Source organism: Pinus tabuliformis, chromosome 7, assembly GCF_031772625.1.
Source record: "Pinus tabuliformis cultivar Carrire ecotype Pingquan chromosome 7, CPIR1, whole genome shotgun sequence".
Taxonomy (NCBI): domain Eukaryota; kingdom Viridiplantae; phylum Streptophyta; class Pinopsida; order Pinales; family Pinaceae; genus Pinus; species Pinus tabuliformis.
In genome coordinates this window covers 1,317,403,503-1,317,425,853 of record NC_142293.1, presented here as the reverse complement: position 1 = coordinate 1,317,425,853, position 22,351 = coordinate 1,317,403,503, and the positions used below count along the sequence as shown (strand labels likewise).

Sequence of the window (22,351 nt, the reverse complement as noted above, 5' to 3'; positions counted from 1 at the left end):
ATCCTAGCGGCATTAGATTTCTCTACACTATTATGATTATACATAAAGGGCAATTATGCAATAAAGGTGATAACTAAAATTGGTGTTGTTCATATGATAGTAAAATCAATTGTTCACCATCTACTACAATTATAACTATCATTCATTACAAGGCACAACAATTGCTCAAGCATAAAAGGAAATTCATGCTAAATCAACCGATTTGATTTTGAGTTTGGTGAAACTTTAGATTCAAACATAACTTCAAACCTATTAACTTCTTACTTATTAGCTAACTCTGTTATCACCATGGTCTCATTTCTTTCCCCGGGGATAAAGAGGAATGTTAGTGGTAACAAACCTCACTTGTTGCGAAGGAAAATTGTATGTTTACATGCCATTACAATGTAAGTTGCATCTGAAGAACGATGCTTTGTGAAGTTGAAAAGGTGATTGTTAACGTGAACATTAATTAACTATACAATTGTGTGTAGAAGATTGAAACAGTAAATTAAAACCTTGCAAAATCTATAATTGTACATAGAAAGTCGAAATAGTAAATTAAACCAGTAACGAAAAATTGCAAAACACGAATGCAGACGAGAATAATGAAACGATGTTGGCAAACAAAATCGAACAATGATCTGTTGATAATGCTATCCCTCAGGTTTGTAATCAATCCTACAAGATTCTTTGCAAATGAATTGCATCTTTGGTCTGCATCGTATACTTCCATGGAGATTTTTTGCATGTTTGAAAAAATAATAGAAATAAAATATGGTTTTCAAAACAAACACAGCAATTCTTCGTCTAATATAGCCTCTATATTCTTTATTTCTAAGGTATTTACGATTCAGCACTCATCTCACACAGATTTCTGATTTCATGCCAACAAAATTAACTCAAGCCAAAAGCTGATAATAATTGAACTTCAAAGATGAAGATATTTATAGTAACCAAACATCATTACTTTCCTTGATCAATCCGTGTTTTGTATTACAAGAAGGAATTATTTTTAGCATCCTCAGATGCCCAAAAACCTACCATGTTGTAAAACACTACATTACGAAGGGTACAGAAAATTTTGCATGCAGCATTAAAGCGAACTGTACTCATATTTTCATGGAGGACTTTTCAGTAGTAAATGCATGCTCCTGGCATAAGAGAAGTGGTATTCTTGAATAGGGAGGCACTTCACATCTACATGTACGACCTACCACTGTTAGGAAACAGTGAACACTGATAACTGGATCACATAGAATGGTTCATGAGGATTTTTCATTGAGAACTCGGTTTGACAGAAATCCACATCGGAAGTTTTGACAGATAACCATAAACAGTTATTCCAAAGATATCATCCATAAAACTGACTCTATTTCACAGTTTCTCAGAACCATTACGACGCTTCACTCAATGCTTATATAAGAAGAATAAACAATACAATGCAGTACAACAGATCTCAATCCTGTCGCCACCTGAACTGGCATTGATTATTGCAACACTTGTAGAAAGTCGACATTGGTTCATCAGCTGATCTTATCTGAATTTGCATGAAGAATGCTTTACCAAAACTGCATTTAGGGCATGTTGCTGCATACACAATAAATAAAAAATAAGCTAAAGAATGCAAGCTGCTAGAATAAATGAATCACTGTTGTAAGAAATGGGTACGTCTGAAACAACAAAAACATGGAGATGATGCCCACTTGGGTACACAGCATAATCTAGCAGGAAAGATGTTATTCGAGAAATGCAAATTAAAGCTATGGCCTATTTTTGTATGACAATGGGCTAAGACATAAAGAATCATAAACATTGAAAGCTGTATCTTACAAGCATTTTAATAGATGTTTGAAATTAACCTGAAATGAAATTCACTTGAATGTTCAGCTTGATTTGAAACAAAAGTGAAAGGAGATACATAAGTTGTCGATTCCAGATATTTTCAGTTGGTTGGTCATGTCAAATATCTTGGAAAGGACTGCTCTAAAATAAAGAAGCATTTTCTGAAAAGTTAATAGATAAATGCACTCCGTATACTCAATAATTCATAAGAGCTACTACATAGGTAACCCCAATGACACTCAAGTCCTTAATAGGAGAGTTTTAGTCAAGGTGATAACAAAGCTGAGTTCCCATCACCACATACATAGACCTTTAGCATGAGGTTATTCGTTGTTCATTTATTAGAAATTTCCAATGAATTGATACTGTGATGTTACTGCGAACTGACCACTTAAGCCTACTCATAATTGACCTAAACCCAGTACATATTTAGAATTCTACACACAAGCATAAATTTAAAACAGTTCTCTTAGGATCAGACAAAACAGGACTTTATTTACCTTGAGAGTAAAATAGAGAATATTTTTAACAAGAGATGCTCCAAAGAAGACTACTTAACCATGGAAAGTACTTATAAAAACTACTAAAAGAATTAACAATTTCCATCTCAGATGATGCCTCGATACAAGATCCTAAAGCTTTGGAAAATTTCATCAATTTTGATAGCAAAAATCAAGCTTTAAAGCCTCCACAATTAAGCATGTATCTAGTGTAAGAACTACTAAATACTATCAAATGGGTTTGACTAGCTACTAGTGTTCGAAGCCCCTTTACCTGCCTCTTGAGTAGAAAACCAAGATGTACAAATCCCCAGCAGCATCTGCTAATAGGCTTCAGTTTAAAAGGAAAAACCTCATGCAAGATGTGTAGTGAATCCACTAGGTTAAATGAAATAAATAACCCCAAATTTGAAGACATTGGGCAATAGGGATAAAAAATATATATTCCTGCTCGTACCTTTAGTAGCAGATAACTGATATAATTGATTTCTTTTATTTTCGTCATCATTCCCCTTTGACTGAAGAGAGTACGTAATGATCATCATTACAACTAGAAGACCTTCAGTTATTAAGGGATATATATTCTGTCAAAGTTACCCAGGATTCACACCTTGCCTCATCTACAAGAACCTTATTAGCATCAGACCCTCCTTAACAACAAACCCACATTATCACAAAATCCAATGTCATTGCATTAACATGCCACAGTCCACACCCCCAAAGACTTATCAATTGCTTAGTATTTTTGAGCGAGAACACAACTTAACAAATTAGCTACTCATGTTCATTAGTATACAAAAAATTACATTATTGCCAATCTAAGTCACAGGACAGATCCCTCAAGGTCTCGTGTCCCATATTCCATGTGCCAGACATGAAACGTGGCATAAAACGTGTCGAATATGGATGTTATCGTGTCCTAAAATCGTGACATGTCCTTGGGCCGTGGCGAAAACGTGCCCTAACATGTTTCGATTTTAGGACACATGTCCCACGAAAATCAGTTATTAAAATCAGTGTTCCCCGTGTCATGTTTCTGGGGTCATCGTGTCTCGTGTCAAATACTTGTATTTACGTGTCCTCCTGTCCCACGTCCTCATGTCATGTGACTTAGTTGCCAATCTATTTGTCAAAACAATACATTTTGTCTGTGTTGGTCTTCAATATTAACAGATAAGATCATAATATCAATATATCTATCAAGCCTATGTGATTTGGATATAACAATGGAAAGATAATAAAAATTCTTTATATCTTCTTTTCTACATTTCCACATTTTCCATGGTCAAGTCCCTGCATGGGGAATATGGACTGCAAAAAAGTCTTGTTTCTCTTTCTCCCCATGGCCAAGTTCCCACATTCTTGCATTGCCAAATCTGGTGCAGAGCTGAGTTTCCAAGTTGTTATTTCATTATTTGCATATCCACCATGTAGAATGACGAGAGTCTTGTAATTCTATGTTCCCATGTGCAGAGTTGAGTTTCTGAGTTGTCCTCCCATTATATGCATTTTTTCATGTGGAATGCAGAGAGTCTTGTGCTAAATTTAGGATGACGTGTTCTTTAGTTAAATCAACCACTTCATTAGCCCATTATTAATTCCATATTTCATTACAAATCATATTAACCATAGACTGAAAGAACATCCAATATAAATGCAGAAGACAAGCCAAGACAAGAGAACACAGGAATTGGCTCAAGCCAGGGAAAAACTCCAAGATGGGGAAAACCCTTTATCGATTCTTCTTATTATTAATATCAAAAATTCAGCAAAGAGAGAGAGTACAGTAACATTGACTTTCCATTTGACGTTCTGGTAACCATGTCCTTAGACAAAAAGATGGCACAATCAATCCTCAGATTCGGCAAAACATGCTTCAGGAGCTTCTGTAATATTGATCATTGGTTAGGGCTTACTAATAACTTGCCATACCTTCTTTCCTCATCTTCCCGACTTCCACAATCACTGCGGTGGGCCTCTAATCCTTTTTTATCTTATTCGCAGTCAATATAGACTGGCGATTAGCCCTTTTGCTAGACATCTATCTTCCTAAACAAGAGATATAGGCTTGCGGCCTATTTTGCAGCATAGAAATGCCTCTCAGGCTTGAGGTTCCAAGACATACAGGCATGTGGCCTACCTGTGACACCATAGAAGGAAAGCATCCTGCTGAAGGAGAGATCCAAACCCAGAAGACATGCCAAAACATTATCCAGAATAGCCCTAAAGCCTGCGGCCAGCTGCCTTCTATGAACACGGTCCTGAGGGAGATAGATTAAACCCAAACAACTCGTCCTCCTGCTTCTCCAAGCTGCGACTCCCTCAGAGATATCACTCAAGAGATTTTCAATGTATGAAATGAGATTGGAGAATGCCCTTATATACAATTAGACATGATGTTTTGTCCTTGTGGAGGTGGAGCTGACCTTGATATGTGGAGGCAAATTCAAGTTTCAAATTTTCAATTTTTCCTACCTTAATAAAATCATGACTTATAGAATTTCTTTTGAATAAATAAATATTTTTCCTTATCCAAATTTGGTGATTTATAGGTCGATTTTGGTCCTCTAGAAAAGAGGAATTCAATGCAATTATCATTTCCAATAGATGAGTTGTCCAATAGAGGAATTTGGCCCTAGTTTCCAATTTTAACACTCCCTCTCAACTAGGGAGAATTCCACCTGCCAATCCAAGCCATTCTGTCATCATGCACCATCTTTGCATCTCACCTCACCTTGTTGAACACTAATATGCATAATGAACAAGAATCGATCGAGAGAGTCACAAGACCTTACCACTCTCCACTGACAAAAGTCAGTCCCCATAACCAGGGGTCGAACCCCAATCGGACTTGATCCCAAGTGATCAAGTTAATGAACATCATGCATCCTAGACATGAGTATGGCAGTACACGATGTGTCCATCGATAGTGCCATGGTCTCTAACCACTTTTCCCAACTCATTGGCCAGATTAGAGGTACTTCCCATGTGTCCTAGACTACAAGGGTAGGATGATACTGGAGCAACTAGCAGGGAAAGAATAAATCACATCCTGCTCACAACCACACATAGGGAAAGGATAAACCACATCCTATAGTCACACATCACAACCATCGTAGGGAAAGGATGAACCACATCCTACACGCATGCAAATCACCGAGAGTAGGGAAAGGATGAATCACGTCCTACATGCATGCCAAACAACAATAGTAGGAAGGATCCTACACGTGGGGAAAGGATGAACCACATCCCACCGACATGTCAACCACCACTCGTAGGGAATGAGCATCCTACACATGGGAATAGGATGAACCACATTCCACCGACATGTCCACATGTGACAACACACAGATGCATATATGCATCTTTGTAGGAGAAGGTGAACCACTCATCCTACTCATATGCCATAAGAGAAGGTGAACCACTCATCCTATGCATATCTCATCAATTGTAGGGGAAGTTGAACCACTCACCCTACACACGTGTCATCAATCATAGGGGAAGGTGAACCACTCACCCTACACACATGTCAATTGTCACAAGGGAAGGTGAACCACTCACCTTGTATACAATGCACTTATAGGGGAAGGCAAACCACTCACGCTATGGTTGCTCATAGCTCAAGAAGTACCCCAAGCTCCCAAGAGCTGCCAGAGCTCAATGATCAACCGGGACCCTCATAGTAGGGTCTATCCATGACTCCCAGCCTCTCCTTAAAAAATTATAATCTTGACTTGACCAAGAGTCTATGTAAGGATGACCGTAATATGCTCATCCAACCAATAATGATGGAGCTTGGTGGCTCTCTAATGTACCATATCAAAATAAAGCGGTACCCAATACTTGGCGCTGTCGTGAAACATGGATTCTCTGAAAAATGAATCCCACTCAAAAATATCGCAATATACAACGGTGGTTACCAGCACGCGCTCAAATGGCTCACTGAAGAGCTTCCTCAACCAACTCACTTCATAATAAGTCATACCTGTTGCTATAGACATTCAACCTCAGTAGTGTTTCCTGAGCAACCAAATCAAGAGATATACAACTAGATGTGCTCTTTTCATCCATCACACTACCAGTATCAGAATATTCATGGAATCTTAGATTTCAGCAGTGTACCTCAAATTATAGATAAGATATCTCAATAAGTAGTTATGCAACATATGAGGCTTATCCATAGTGTAATGTTCCTAAACAGGAATGTAAGTGATATACAAAGCATGCAAACAATCCAGCAATCAAAAAAACGAAATATACATTAAGCACCCATGGAAACACTGGAAATAAAGAACTGCTAAGCCATTTTATTACTTCTTCAGGAGCAAATACAATAGTAAAATAGAATGGTGCACCTGGGCTTGTCTCAATGGACAAGCATGACAAAACCCAGGTGAGAAAATGCTAAACTGGAGGTTACTACAACTGTTGCACCAAACTAAACTACTCTGTCTGTTGACTTCGAAGGGCTAGAATCACTGCTTCCCATGCTCAGAAAATTATGAGATCTCAGCTCCTTGCTCCTTGGCCTAAACCCAGAAAAACCCACGAAGGAATTGGCCAAATGTTGACCTCGGAATTTTTGCCCAAATTCCCCTTAGCTCCTCTAGTTGCTAGCTGAGTTGGGGCACGTGTTTGACCCCTTAGATCTGCCCAGAAAATTCTATAAATTGAGGAGTGTGATCCTTGCCCAAAACCCAGAAAAAACCAGAAATCGTTTCCCTTGGTTCCAACCTTCAAAAATGACCCTTCACAGCTTAGCCCTCCTCCAATTTCAAATTTTCTTGTTGTGACTAATCCTGTCAACTCTGCTCACCCAACTCCAGCAATCCTCCTCAAATGGCCCTCCAAGTGATCTCCTACTTCTCTCGGCCAGCTCCAGCTCTACAATTCCTTCCTCTAACTCCCACGTGAGCCTAGTGACGGTGCTCTGCGCAGGCCCAGGTAACTGTAAATTGGACTGCTGGGATGTTGGCTCTGCTGACTCCAAACTCGCAAGAAAGGCTAGCCCTTTGCTACTCTCCCAATCCTCTATCTCTCCCAACAAATGCTTGATCACTAATAGCTCCAAACTCCCCTTGTGTATTCTCTAGCTAACCAGAAATACGCACTCCATGTTGTGGCTGAATGGTAGTGCTATAACACACTCTTGGAACTCCTGAAATACTTATGGAACTGCCTCTCTAGGGCGGGCACGGATGGTCCCCCGAAGTAGAGGTTGAATCTCCCGCTTGAGAGATTCGTGGCTAAACAGTGGGTTGTCTCAGTTAAACAGCAGAGCGAACAATCAAGTAATTTTGATTGCAAGGTGTAAGAATGAATCCAAAATGAGAGTTGCTCCCTCCCTATAACTCCTTGGACCTCCATAGCCTCATGTGGACCCCTCCATCCACCTATTCGACTTTCCCTCCAAGCTATTCGAATGGGCCAATTCGAACTCCCATGTGGGTGGCCCCCACATTCCACTAGCGACCAAATAAAATCCAATTGCCTCCCAAGTCCCTAAGTTGAAAATTATGGGTTCTCTTCCTTAGCCAAAATTGTGCAAAATTGTGTAGCAGCACCTTGTTACAAATGGGTTTGAGAAGGGACACGACACATAGATCGACTTAGAGTCTTCATAGTAGGCATATCACTGATAGGGTGTTTATCAAGAACACCAGGGATCCCACAAGATATAAATAAGCAGACCAGCAGCTTTTCCATCTCATCAGACCTTTAAGTGCTAGTGCAACATGGCTAGGTCATTCATCTTGACTTTAAAAGTCAACTCCTTCTTACATCATCAATCAGACGTCATCAATAGCTGTGTAAGCTCCCTCTGAATATAGAGAATGTAACCTTGCCTACAATGCAATCATCTGCACCATTAATCCAGGGTGATCATCTGGCCTTCAATCATGATCCTCCCTCATGAGGCAACTGGTTCATTTATGAGGAAGGTTCTTCCACATTCAGGCATTCATATCTATAACACTATTTTCTATCACAGTGTCGTGCATTTCTTCTTCTAATTGTTCCTCAAAATAAAAGTTTTAGGTGAGCTGCATTCCTCATCAAAGTTGCTGCGAATCCTTTTACTGGAAGATCCCTGTAGTTTCTTCATAGAGGATAACTTTTCAAAATATAAGCTATCCGACAGTCTCGTTCACAACTTCGATTGTGAACAAGACTGCAGTACTATAAAAAATAAAAATAAAATATTTCACTGCAACCACTGCTCTTACTGTATGCGTCACCTGTACTTCATGTGATATGTCAAACCCTAGTGGCTGCCCTTACTGTTGTCAATACTACTGTCCTTCTGCATCAATCTTTAGCTGCATATCATCAGTTCAACTTCTTTTGACACACAAGACACCAAAACACTGGAGCTACTTATTTTACTACATAATAAGATCTCACACATATGTAGCTATCACTGATACTAAATGGCTTAGTTCCCTGACACTGCACTAATGCGGGCCTTGCCATCCTCATGCTTAGATCTGCTCAAATGATCTTAATATGTAAGATGAAAGTACTGTATTTCTGGCAACACACGTGAGCTATCATTCCAAGATGTAGACTCCAATTTAGTGCACAGTAATCCTTCACAAAAACAAGAATATTTTCTTTTGCCATCTTTCCAGCTTTACCATAGAGCATAGGCCATTTATCAGGAACACTATTTATTTTATTTTGACCTTTGAGCAACACATCATTCTTGTAACCTTCAGATTTTACCTCCTTGAATGATGACAAGATCTACTTCAATATATAAGACTGCTATATTTTTTGGTTTTGGAACTGTACACAAACTGGGGACGATATCTTCAGTCGCATTGTTAGTGCTTAAGGTCTGGCTTGAATACTTAATCCTCCAAAGTCTGCTAGATAAGTTTATTCATAAGTATTCAAGAAATCTGAGATGTATCCTTTATCATCAATCTCAACTACTGAAGCAGACCACAGTCTTACTATAAAAGTTATGCAAGATTTACAATTGCACACATTTTTCAAAGAAGTCTCTTCCAAATTAAGAGTGATTGAGCCACTTAGTAAATACAAACCCTACCCAGCCACTTGTAAGAATAAAAATTACGAACTATGCAACTACAAATGCGCTATAGATTAGAATCACTGTGATGGCAAATTCACTGCAGGTTTCTTGACAGAACATGATGTAAATCATATGTTTCTCTGTCTTGGATGTGTAATATATATTGTCCAGAAAGAAATCGCAACTGTAACCTTATGCATTTCTCTTTGTCACGGACTGTACTCCTTGCCTTCTCCACAAGATATATCTGTCTGATTCGAAGGATCTGTTCAAGCAATGTTGCTTCAATTTGGTCGGCCTGTAGGTGCACACAGAGTGACAATACTTTCAATGACTATTATATAGCTTGTAATGTCCAGAGAAAAGGTCACACCACTTGAATCTCAGCACAGTTACATCATGCCAAAAAACCATCGCTCACTGCTGAAAAAAAAATGTCATTGCTTAACTGCAAACAAGATTCAATGCACAGGAATTATATCACTAAATGGGCCACACATTCTCCTTGAATTCTTTCAGAAGCTCAAGCCCAGCGACAGTCTCAACCAGAGAATCTCAGTGAATAGGCTTAGCCAAACTAAAAGCAATGGAATTCACGCAAAACCTTGCATGCTTATTGCTACATACCTATAGATTAGATCAGCTGTAACCTATGCTCTTTGCAGACCCACGTTGATTGTCAAGATTCGACTCACATCATGCTTATTACAGAACCTCCCTTTCAGCATTCCATTTAGGCCGCAGAAGATGGATCATTTAAATGACATCTTTGTGAAAATTCCTCAACCGGAACTCCTACTGCAGCAAACTGATGTTACTTATCCTACTTGTTAATTCATACAAGTTATTCACTGTGTGCTATGATAAATACCGAAGTAGATACTACTACAGCCTTCACTTAATTAAATTATATGCGGAAAGTGACTGAGCAAGAAAGAAAATACAACACAATTGAAACCATTATTTTTGGATAAATGTCCTTGGAAAAACCCAATGTGGGAAAACAGTGTAGCAGCTCTGAGGGTTTATTATTATTAAGCAGTAGCAAATTCTGAATACCTCAAGGGTCATTCAGTTACAGAGAGAGAAATACTGGCAGAAAGGTTTGTGAGATTACCTCACACAATCACTGAGAAAAATCCTGGCTGATCCAGACACTGGATGAGGTGCCTCTGGCAGGCCCTATGTTGCCTCTGCACAGTCCTCACGCAGTCCCTGCGTCAACCCCTCTAGACACTGTGTCACCCAGCCAGCTGATCGATTTGCTGCCCAGAGTCACTGCTCTCAGCCTCCCGGTCTCACACCCCGACTCCCGGCTTTTGAAACTGACTCTGCCCAACAAAATTTCGGACTCTCTCTCACCCTCTGCATTGCATTTGCGTGGCCCTTCGTGGCCCTGCGTCAGCCTCTGCGTGAGAGCTATTGGATCACTCTTTGCCTCTCTCTGCTGATGATTCTCCGGCTGAGAAAATCTCTCTCTTTCTCTCCGGATGCTATCCCTGCCCTTCAACTACAAGAAATCTCCACGATCAGAACTTCCTCCTGAGAACTTCTCACTTTATAAATTCGATCTCTTGATCTCTTGGTGTGTCTTCCAAATGACCCTCAAGCTCCCTTAAATAATCTTCTCGTTGACATCCAATGACCCAGATTAAAAGTTAATCAATGGCTAAGATCATTTTAGCTTGATCCTAGTCTTCTTCTAGAACTTACACCCACAATTAGATTAATACCCATTAATATTTTTAATTTCCTAAGTTTAGACTTAGGGTCCTATTAAAAAATATTAATTATTTTAATAAAATTGTCTCTGGGTGGAATTTCCCAAAACGCTTTCGGGGTTCTTTGGAATACATGTGCCCAAGCCTCCCTGCAAAATTTGAGGCCTAGAGCACATCCGATGCTACCCCAAATCAACAATCTGAACGCAACGCTAAGGTAACCAGACCTCAAACGCCTTACATGTGCCCTAGTCACAGTCTTCAAGGAGGACTAAAAGACATTAAAGGATCGGCTACAAGATTGTAAAAAGTGAGTCCATACATCTTTTATCAATGATAAGACTAGCCGAAAATATTTCCTTCAGAACCTGCAAAAGAGAAGAAATTCTTAGTGAGACGCCATTTCCCAAAAACAAACTCAACCCAAAGAGGTTTTCATAATGGAAGCTTTGCTCCTAGCTACAGACATGTGAGTTCATGCTTCTGAAATTAAATACGAAACCCTAGGGCAAGTGAAACAATGAACCAAAAACTTCCTGCCCACAGACATGCACAGAACCAGCAATGAAGACGCAGTGATGTGTTATGGTCATCCCAGCTGGGTGAATATAATAGCTTACATACTTCAGATTTGAGTTTCCTTTTGGACTGTAACACTTTGTTGCCTGTTAGGACTATAAGTGTCGCACTTCTTCTTGACTTTTAGACACCGAAAATCGTTACAAAATTGCACCTCTGTTCTTTTGTTGAAGGATTACAGATAAGATAAGATAGATAATTATATCTATGTCCAACTAATGACCACAAAGTAGGTCAATGGGATTGTTGAGTACGATGATGTACATACAATGCAGGAGAACCAAACGGTCTCCTATAAAAAATACAAAGCATAAAAGGTACAATGCAGGAGAGAGACGAGACCTTACACCAGATTGGTTTTGTCCATGATTGATGCAGAGTGAATCAAGTTTTCTCTTCTCTTTTCCACAAAATTGTCTTTCTCTTTTACTCCATCTTGGGCTTGTCCTCACCTGTGCTCTGATACCATGCTAAATTTAGGATGACATGTTCTTTGCTCAAGTCAATCATTTCATTAGCCCATTATTAATTCCATTATTTCATTACAAATCATATTAACCATAGACTAAAAGAACATCCAATATATATGCAGAAGACAAGCCAAGACGAGAACAAAGGAATTGGCTCAATCCAGGGAAAAACCCCAAGATCAGGAAAACCCTTTATCGATTCTTCTTATTATTAATATCAAAAATTCAGGAGAGAGAGAGAGAGTACAATAGCATTGACTTTCCATTTGACGTTCTAGTAACAATGTCCTTAGACAGGAAGATGGCACAACCAATCCTCAGATCTGACAAAACATGCTTCAAGAGTTGTTGTAATACTGGTCACTGGTTAGGGTTTATTAATAACCTACCATACCTTCTTTCCTCATTCCCAGACTTCCACAATCACTGCGGCGGGCCTCTATTCCCCTCTAATCTTATTCGCGGTCAATATAGACTGGCGATTAGCCCTTTTGCTTAACATTTATCTTCCTAAACAAGAGATATAAGCCTACAGCCTATTCTGCAGCACAGAAATGCCTCTCGGCCTTGAGGTTCCAAGACATACAAGCTTGTGGCCTACCTATGACACCATAGAAGGAAAGCGTACTATTGAAGGAGAGATCCAAACCCAGAAGACATGCCCAAAGATTATCCAAAATAGCCCTAAACCCTGTGGCCAACTACCTTCTATGAACACGGTCCTGAGGGAGATAGATTAAACCCAAACAACTCGTCCTCCTGCTTCTCCAAGCTGCGGCTTCCTCAAAGATATCACTCAAGAGATTTCCAATGTATGAAATGAGATTGGAGAATGCCCTTATATACAAATAGGCATGACGTTTTGTCCTTATGGAGGTGGAACCGACCTTGACATTTAGAGGCAAATTCAAATTTCAAATTTTCAATTTTCCCCGCCTTAATAAAATCATGACTTATAGAATTTCTTTTGAATAAATAAATATGTTTCCTTATCCAAATTTGGTAATTTATAGGTCGATTTTGGTCCTCTCAAAAAGAGGAATTCAATGCAATAATCATTTCCAACAAATGAGTTGTCCAATAGAGGAATTTGGCACTAGTTTCCAATTTTAACATGTTGCTCTTTCTTCCCATGGATAAGTCCCTTTTTTCCTGCATCGTCACATCAAGTGCAAAGTGCAAAGCTAAGTTTACGAGCAGTTCTTCCCTTGTCTGAATTTCTACATTTCCACATTCCGCACCCAGAATACAAAATTTAGTCTTGTTTCTCTTTCTCCTCATGGCTAAGTCCCTACCCTTCTACATCAACGCATCCAATGTTGAGTACGGAGACAAGTTCCTAAGTTCTTCTTCCCTTGTCTACATTTCTGCATTTCCAAATGCAAAATGCAGAATACGAAGTCTTATTTTTTCTTTCTGTTATATAAAAATTAATTATTCCTGTAACTATTAATTTAATTAAGGCAAAGGGAAAGGCACTTAAGGCTGCATTTAAGCCAAGGCCTCTCACACTGTAAATCATCCATTCAATCAAGTTATTAATAAAATATATACATTTTTTGTCTAATGTTGCATTTGTCAGCACCATTTGGTATCAGAGCAAGTTCGCTCCTCAGTCTCTAATGATCTGCTGCCATCGGGTTCCTTCCGCTGTTGTTGTTCCCTTACTCTCCCTGTATCCTTGTATCCCTGTTCACATTCCATGCCCTCGAGTTCGTCGTCTTCATTCGTTCTGCCACCGCCTATCTGCCCTGCCCAACATTCTCATTCTGACATTCACCGAAATCTTCATCGTCTGTTGTTCTACTCGACTCCCAACAGAACAGTTTCAAGTACCTCGTTGTCCCTTCCCAACCACCCGACAGTCGCTTTCCTATCATCCCTCCGTTGTGCGCTATTCCCTCCACCTTTGCAGTGCTGCCACTCCCTGCACAATCCCGCCATCATTTTCTATTGAAGGCCGACCAACCTTCCATCATCTCTCCCCGTTGTCGGCAAACATTGATTCCCAACAATAATTGAATTATATGACTTGAGTGATATATATATATATATATATATATATATATATATATATATATATAGATTGAATTAATTTATATATATATATATCAATTGAATTAATTTTCGCTCTAAAAAAATTATTATATAAGAAAAAAATATGTCAATTTAACAAAACAAAACAAACAAGTTACGCTGGATAAGTATACTCCACTTCACACCCGCTCAATGGCTTCATCAATGTCGATGGCCGATTTCAATAAAAGATTGTTAGACCTTAACACTAAGGTGACCAAACAGGGCGACAAAATTGAGGCACTACAAGATAAACAAAGAGAATAGAGAGTCAGCTCAAGGAGAACAAGAATGAATTTAAAAAGGATCAGGCAGACCTTTCAGTTAAGGTGGATCAAGCAATGGTGATGTTGACTTGTATGTGTAACAATATGAAGATTACGCCCGATCAAATTCTCCAGAATAATGAGGTCGCTCAACATTTCAATTCTCTAGATTCGTCAAAATCGTTAGACTCACATGAGAAACCCGAATCTCCAAAGACATCTTCCACTCTTAATCAAGAAAATAGTAACATGAATGTTCAAAATAGGCAGCTCTGGAATCCATACACCAATATGTTGTTTTCAAATCAACACCCTTTCTTTGCCCCGTCGATAGCTACATATCAACGAAGAGCAAAGCTTGAGCCATCCAAATTTGATGGTAACGAAAGATGCAACGTTGCTTGGTTCAATAAAGCAGAGGAGTACTTCGAGATTTATGGTATTGACAATGATGACGAAAATATCAGGCATGCTTCCATGCAAATGGAAGGCGAAGCATATAATTGGTATATGTGGTAGAAAAAGACAACACTTGCGATCAATTGGAGGAAATTCAAAAATGCGGTCTTTAAAAGGTTCCAAGGTGTCAAGGAAGAAGAATTCTTCTCAGCACTCACCAAATTACAACAAAAGGGAGATGTGGACGAATACACTCGAGAATGGGAGACTTTAGCAACGCGAGTACCTGGATTATCAGAAACTCGTCTCATTCAATCGTATACTATGGGACTTAAATGCCATCTACAAGCAGAACTTGAGCTTCATCACATTACGTCGATAGAAGTAGCAAGCCAAAAAGCAAAAGCTGCTAAAAAGAAATTTTAAAAGATGATGTGGTCAAAGGTTGAAAGAATATATTCGAGACGAATATTTCCCCAGTCTGCGAACACGAATAATACAAAATATGTTCCACCACATCTTCGTGAAGGAGACAAAACTAACGTGGAAATGCAAAGAATGAAAGAGGGCAAGTGCAAACATAGGTGTGCTAAAGGAAAAGAGACCAAGAACCTATATAAATGTGAAGCAACTAATGATTCAGACAATAATGAATCAGACGTAGAAGAAATCGAAGATTCCCTAGAATTCTCTCCAGAACTAGATGATAAGAGCATTCCGCAAGTATCATTATCGGCAATGACAGGTATATCACAACCCCAAACATTAAAATTAAAAGGCCATATCAAGAAGAACAATGTAATGGTTCTCATCGATACCAGTAGAACCCACAATTTTTTGGACTCAACCATGGCGAAGAGACTCAACATTTTCACATTTCCCATGCCCAACATGAAGGTTATGGTAGCTGATGGTAAGAAAATTGAAAAGGTAGGGAAATGCCATAAAGTCAAATTGTAGATTCAAGACTTTAAATTAGAATCGGCGTTTTACATTGTACCATTGGGTGGAGTGGCTACAAACCCTCAGTACTTACTCTGCCAACCATCAAAAGCAATTTATAAAATTTAAATGGGAAGGGAAGAAATACAAATTATATGGATTCCATCCACTTGAGAACCAAATTGTATCATCATCCTAGATGATGAAAATGATTTGGAAGGGAGTGCCAGCCTATGTAGTATAGTGTCATCAATTAGAAATGTTAACTTCGAATTTGGTCAGCAAAGAAGCACCAGAAGTCCAAGAGCTGATTCAAAAGCACAAAAAAGTATTCCAAGACCTTCCGATGAAGATGCCTCCTAAAAGAGAAATCGAGCATACAATAGAGGTCAAAGCAGGATCAAATCCCATCAACATCAAACTATATCGAGATCCACATCGTCAAAAAATTGAAATTGAGAGATTAGTCCAAGATCTTCTAAAGTTGGCATCATCACAAAAAGCAAAAGTCTGTATGCTTCTCCAGTTGTATCAGTTCAAAAGAAAGATGGATCGTTCAGATTAAGTGTCGATTATCGAGGACTAAACAAAATAACAATTAAAAACAAGTTTCCAATTCCTTTTATCGATGAAATGTTGGATGAACTACATGGCGCTAAATACTTCTCAAAATTGGACCTAAGGTCAAGATATTACCAAATCAGAATAAGATTGGAAGACGTAGCAAAAACTGCATTCCAAACACATGAAGGTCATTACGAGTTTAAAGTAATGCCTTTTGGTTTAACCAATGCACCGGCAACATTCCAAGCTACTATGAACGAGCTATTTTGTCCATATCTAAGGAAGTTTGTGTTAGCGTTCTTTGATGACATTTTAATTTACAGTAAAACTTGAAAGGAGCACCTACAACATTTGGAGAAAGTTCTCACTGTGTTGGAAGGGCATTAGTTCTATGCCAAGAAGTCAAAATGCACTTTTGGGAAGGAAGAAGTAGAATATCTCGGACATATAATATCCAGAGTAAAATTGGATCCTAACAAGATCAAGGCTATAAGGGAACAGTCCAAACCAGTTAATATCTCCAAGCTAAGAGGATTCTTAGGGTTGACTGGGTATTATCGAAGATTTATTAAAAACTATGCCCATATAACCGCACCCCTATCGAACCTTCTAAAGAAGAACTCATTTCGATGGAATGATGAAGTAGAAAATGTTTTGAAAACTTGAAGGAAGTTATGTCTAATTCCCCTGTATTGGCAACTCCAGACTTCTCAAAACCATTTGTAATTGAATGTGATGCCTCAGGGTTTGGCATAGGAGCAGTACTAATGCAGGATGGTCACTCAATCGCGTTTGAAAGCAGAAATCTCAATAAGCACGAACGTCTCAATTCTACAAACAAGAAGGAAATTTTTGCTATTATGCACGCATTAGCCAAATGGAGACAATATCTCTTGGGAAGTAAGTTCTTAATACGAACAAATCATAATAGTCTTCAGCATCTCCTCCAGCAGAAAACACTATCTACAGAACAACAAAAATGGATAGAAAAAATCACTACCTTCGACATGGATATATTACATAAGAAAGGGAAAGATAATGTAGTAGTTGATGCCTTGTCGAAAAAAGACAAAGAACCATCATTACTTGCAGTTTCAGTTGTTGTTCCCGAATGGCTTAATGAGATTCAAAGTGAATATGCAAAAGATCTGGAAACAAGTGTTATAATCAATAACTTGCCTCAGAATTCAAAATTTGAATGGAAGAACGATATTCTTTGGTACAAGGGAAGAATTTATCTGAATTCAAATTCCAAATTTAAAGACAAGATTCTCAAAGAGTCACATGATTCACTGTCAGTCGGACATGTAGGATTCTTTAAAACCTATTATAATGCACATCAGCCATTTTTTTGGAAGGGAATGAGTAATGATATTCAAAAATATGTAGCAAAATGCGATAAATGCCAAAGGAATAAAAATGAAAATATTATGACACCCAGACTACTTCATCCCTTAAACATCTCGAATAAGAAATGGGAGGAAATATCAATGGATTTTATTGAAGGTTTACCTCTGTCTGATGGTAAGGATAAAATTCTTGTAGGAATCGATAGACTCACCAAATAATCTCACTTTATTGCAATGAGGAAATCAAATTCAGCAAAACAAATCGCTGAGGTATTTTGCAAAAATATTTACAAATTACATGGATTTCCCAAGGTCACTGTGAGCGATAGAGATGCCAAATTTAAGGGTAATTTTTGGAAGGAATTATTCAAACATATAGGAACCTACCTCAACATGGGTTCAGCTTACCATCCTCAAACGGATGGCCAAACAGAGGTTAAAAATAAATGTTTAGAAGCCTACTTGCATTGTTATGCCTTAAACAAAATAAGTGGGTTTAGTGGTTACATCTCGTTGAATGGTGTTACAGTTCTACTTACCACATGTCAGCGAAAATGACTCCATTTTAAGCTCTGTATGGATACAAACCTCCGAAATGGAAGGACTTTGCTATCGTCCAAACGAAACTACCAGTGGTTAAAACCAATTAGAAAAAACCCAAAAAGTCGTCCAAACTCTAAAAGAAAATCTAAATAATGCAAGAAACCGTATGAAGTAGCAAGTTGACCGAAACAAAACAAAGAAAGAATTTGAAGTTGGAGAATGGGTATTTGTCAAACTCCAGCCATAGAAGCAGTTGTCCTTAAAACAAAAACGAAAAAATAAATTAGCACCAAGGTTTTATGGACCACATACCAAATCAACAAAAAGATCAGCCAAGTCGCATACAGTTTAAGCCTTCCTAATAAAAGTCGTGTTCACAACGTCTTCCATGTATCCTACCTCAAAAAGGCACTTGGTGAACATCAATTAGCACAGACAACACTTCCGACTTTAGATGATGAAGGAAAGGTCTTTCCTTGCTAGATATGATACCTTCTGGCTCTAGAATAACCCTTCCTTCATCATCTAAAGTTGGAAGTTGCGATCACGAGTAATCAAAAAATACTTGATCAAGTGGAAGGACTTACCAGAAGAAGAAGCTTCTTGGGAGACTGAAGTGTTTCGTCAACAACATCTGTCATTATATATGCTTTGAGGACAAAGCATCTTTTTGGGAGGAAAGCAATGTTATATAAAAAATAATTATTCCTATAACTATTACTTTAATTAAGGCAAAGGACATGATCAAAGATCATGCCTATTCACCAAGAAGCACTTAAGTCTGTATTTAAGCCAGGACCTCTCACATTGTAAATCATCCATTAAATCAAGTTATTAATAAAATATATACATTTTTTGTCTAATGCTGCATTTCTCTGCATCACTTTCCATGGTCGAGTCTTGTTGCATTCCACTGATTTTTGAGAGGAATGTGGAGTTTCTCATGCTCTCTTTTTCTTTGCAATCCCCCACCCTTTCGTATTGCCACTCTCCACATCCTGCATTCCAAAGAGTCTTGTGCATGATGTGAAGACTCATGTTGCTCCCTTTCCTCTGCATCCATCTTTCCACCTGACCACTCTCCACCTCCTGCAATCCAAAGAAGTTCCATGTGGAATGTGGAGATCCTCCTGCGACTCTCTTTCCTTTGCATCCTTTAACTTTTGGACTCTTGCATTTTGCTTCTGCTTGTGCTTTCACATCCTCCATTCTCACCTCTCTCACTCCCGCATTCTACTTCCACTTTCCATATCTAACTTGCGGATGCAAAGACGATCATCCTTTATGGTGGTTGCTTCCATGATATCCCAACTTACATCCAACTTGTGAGTGGCCAGCAACACTCCCTCATTGGCTAGTATGTCTTCCATTGTTTTGTGCTTTACATGGAGGGGAATGATTGGTGTGTTTTGTGCTTTACATGGTAGGCAATAATTGGTCAGATGAGTGAAAAGTAATTGGCCATGACTTCCGGGCCTCAGAATAGTCTTCAGTTGTGAATGAGTTTGTCATCTTGGGTGTCATTCAACATTTGTCTAAATTCATTCACCACTGTGAGGGAGTCCCCTTCCAACATCAACATGTCATAATCATGAACTGAGGCAATGAGAAGTCCCTTTTCCAAATGTTGATGTTTTTGTAGTTTGCAGCATCGGGCAGACATTATCCCACTGGGTCATGTTGATTTGACTAGGGGGAATGATACATTCACCCATTGGGCCATGTTGATCTGGCTAGGGGTGAATGGCTTGAGGCAGTCTTTCTCCCATTAGCACTAGTGTCTGGCTCGGGGTGATTGGCACACGGTACTCACATTACCTGCTCTAAGATGGAGTGATCTATTTTTTATAGGGTGGGTTTGACTTGTTTATTTAATGGGGTCTTTACCCACTAGTGGAATAAACAATTCTAGTCTAATGTTGAGTTGTAATGTAGGCTCAATAAGTGAAGGGGTTCCTTGTGATGAGGGACTTCTTAATGGGTCTCCACTCAACATTAGAGCTCTATATAAATAGACATGCATGTGAGGAGACACTCGTCAACATAGCAAGCTCATTCATCTTTTTCTAGTGGAGGAGAAATTCAGCTAAGGAGAAATCTGTTTATCTTTCATTTTTTCTTCATCATTCTATCTCTCTCTTGGAGGTTGCACTATGAAGGGATTGACTGAGTTTGACTAGCATCCGTGCAGCCGCAATTTGACTAAGTTTTGACCAAAGGCCAAATTGACTGCAGGGTGCATGTGTGAGTTCACCGCACGCTGAGTTGACCACAATTCGCATGTGCGAGTTTCACTGCAGGCCATAGTTTGACCAGTGTTGAACAAGTTGACTTTTGACCAATGTTGACCAGCAACAACTTGACCAAGTTTGGCAGGTTATTTGACTTGTAATGTTGGCACCACTTTCTAAACTAATTTTGATTTGTAAACCTTGCTGAAAAGACAATTTCTGCTCAAGCAAATATTGTTGGGTTTTCTCTCAGATTAGGTTTCCCAAGTGAAAAAATATTGTGTTTATTGTGCATGGTTGTCTTTCTATGATCTTCATTGTTTTTGTTGCATTTACAATTGATATTTTCCCTATAATTATTCAATGATATCAGTGGCTTAATAAATACTATTTGAAAAATCATTAAGAAGTAATTATCAAATCATAAAATTGTATTCTACTGCACATGCTATAGAATTGCAACATGGTATCAAAGCTTTGTTGAAGATTAGCCATTGACTCTAGCCTCAAATTTCAGTATTCAACTTGTACAGATTTCAGATCTCTTGTCAAGATGGTGCCTAGTCTCAAAGTAGAAGACAAGTTGGATGGTGCTACAAATTTCAAATTCTCCTTGTCTTGGATGAAAATGAGATTCATAATTATGTGAAGGAAAATGTCTCAAAACTAGAAGGTGTTGAGGAGAAAGCCATATAAGAAGAATGAAGCAAAGGCCAAGCGGATCTTGATAGATTTCATAAAGGACCATTTGATTCCACATGTTGTTGAGTTCAAGATTGCCACATAAATGTATGATGCCTTGGTAGGATTGTTCAAGGGTAAGAACACTAGTAGGAAATTAGCCTTGAGGCATCAGTGTCATTATATCATGATGTCTAGATCAGATTCAATTGCCACTTATCTCATGAGAATCTCCCAATTGAGAGATCAACTTAAATCCATTGGAGATACCATTGGTGATGCAAAGCTTGTTGCAGTGACTCCTAATGGATTTCCTTCTTCATGGGATGCATTTGTACAGAGTATTTATGCACAAGATGACCTACCAAAGTTTGATCAACTTTGTACTAATTGTGTCCAAAAGCAAGCCAGATTGTTGTCCAAGAAAAACTTGCAGAGACCTCGAGATGAAGAAACCCAAGCCCTTGCAACTCATGCGAGGAAAGGAAAAGGAAGAAGAAACATTGATAAGAAAAATACAAGTGGAAGATCAGATCCAATTCAAGATCAGAAGAAAGATCTTTCAAAGATCAGCTGCTCCAAATGTCATAAATTTGGCCACTATACCTCCCAGTGTCCTCAGAAGAAAAAGAAAGGAAAGCAGCATGCATCAATAGTCAATGTTGATGATGATGATGAGCATCTACCATAGAAGAAGACAAAGGAATCTAAACTTGATGAGATTGCAGATGGACTTCAGAAAGAATATTTCTTTGTCTCCGCTCTTCCAGGCACTATTACAAACAATAGTGATATTTGTTTGGTAGACAGTGGTGCTTCTAGGCACATGACAGGTTCACGAGATTCTCTCATAGATTTGACAAAGAAAGATTCATCATTGCAGGTGGAACTTGGAGATAATGCCAAGTATGCAGTGAAAGGAGTTGGGATAACATCGTTTCAGCTAGAGTTTGGAGATTCTCTACACATGAGAGATGTATTGTTTGTACCAAGATTGAAGAAGAACATGCTCTCTATTTCAGTGTTGGAGGATAGATGTTACAGAGTTGCATTTGTAGATGGTCAAGTCCTTTGTATGGCCTAAGGGCTCGAGTATTGACTCAGCAAGAATGATTAGTGTTAGAGAGGGAGGAATGTACATATTGTTAGGACATCCACCCCAAG

The 22,351-nt window shown here is 38.7% G+C and overlaps 1 protein-coding gene across 1 annotated transcript in view; it reads right to left on the bottom strand.

Annotated features, from left to right (window-relative positions):
• Positions 1 to 894: 894 nt before the first annotated feature.
• Positions 895 to 22,351, bottom strand: part of LOC149252409 (uncharacterized) — a 100,480-nt gene continuing 79,023 nt past the window's right edge. The window contains exon 4 of the mRNA XM_089459689.1: positions 895 to 1,569. Coding sequence (XP_089315815.1) covers positions 1,439 to 1,569 — 131 coding nt within the window. The 3' untranslated portion in view covers positions 895 to 1,438. The remainder of the gene's footprint in view (positions 1,570 to 22,351) is intronic.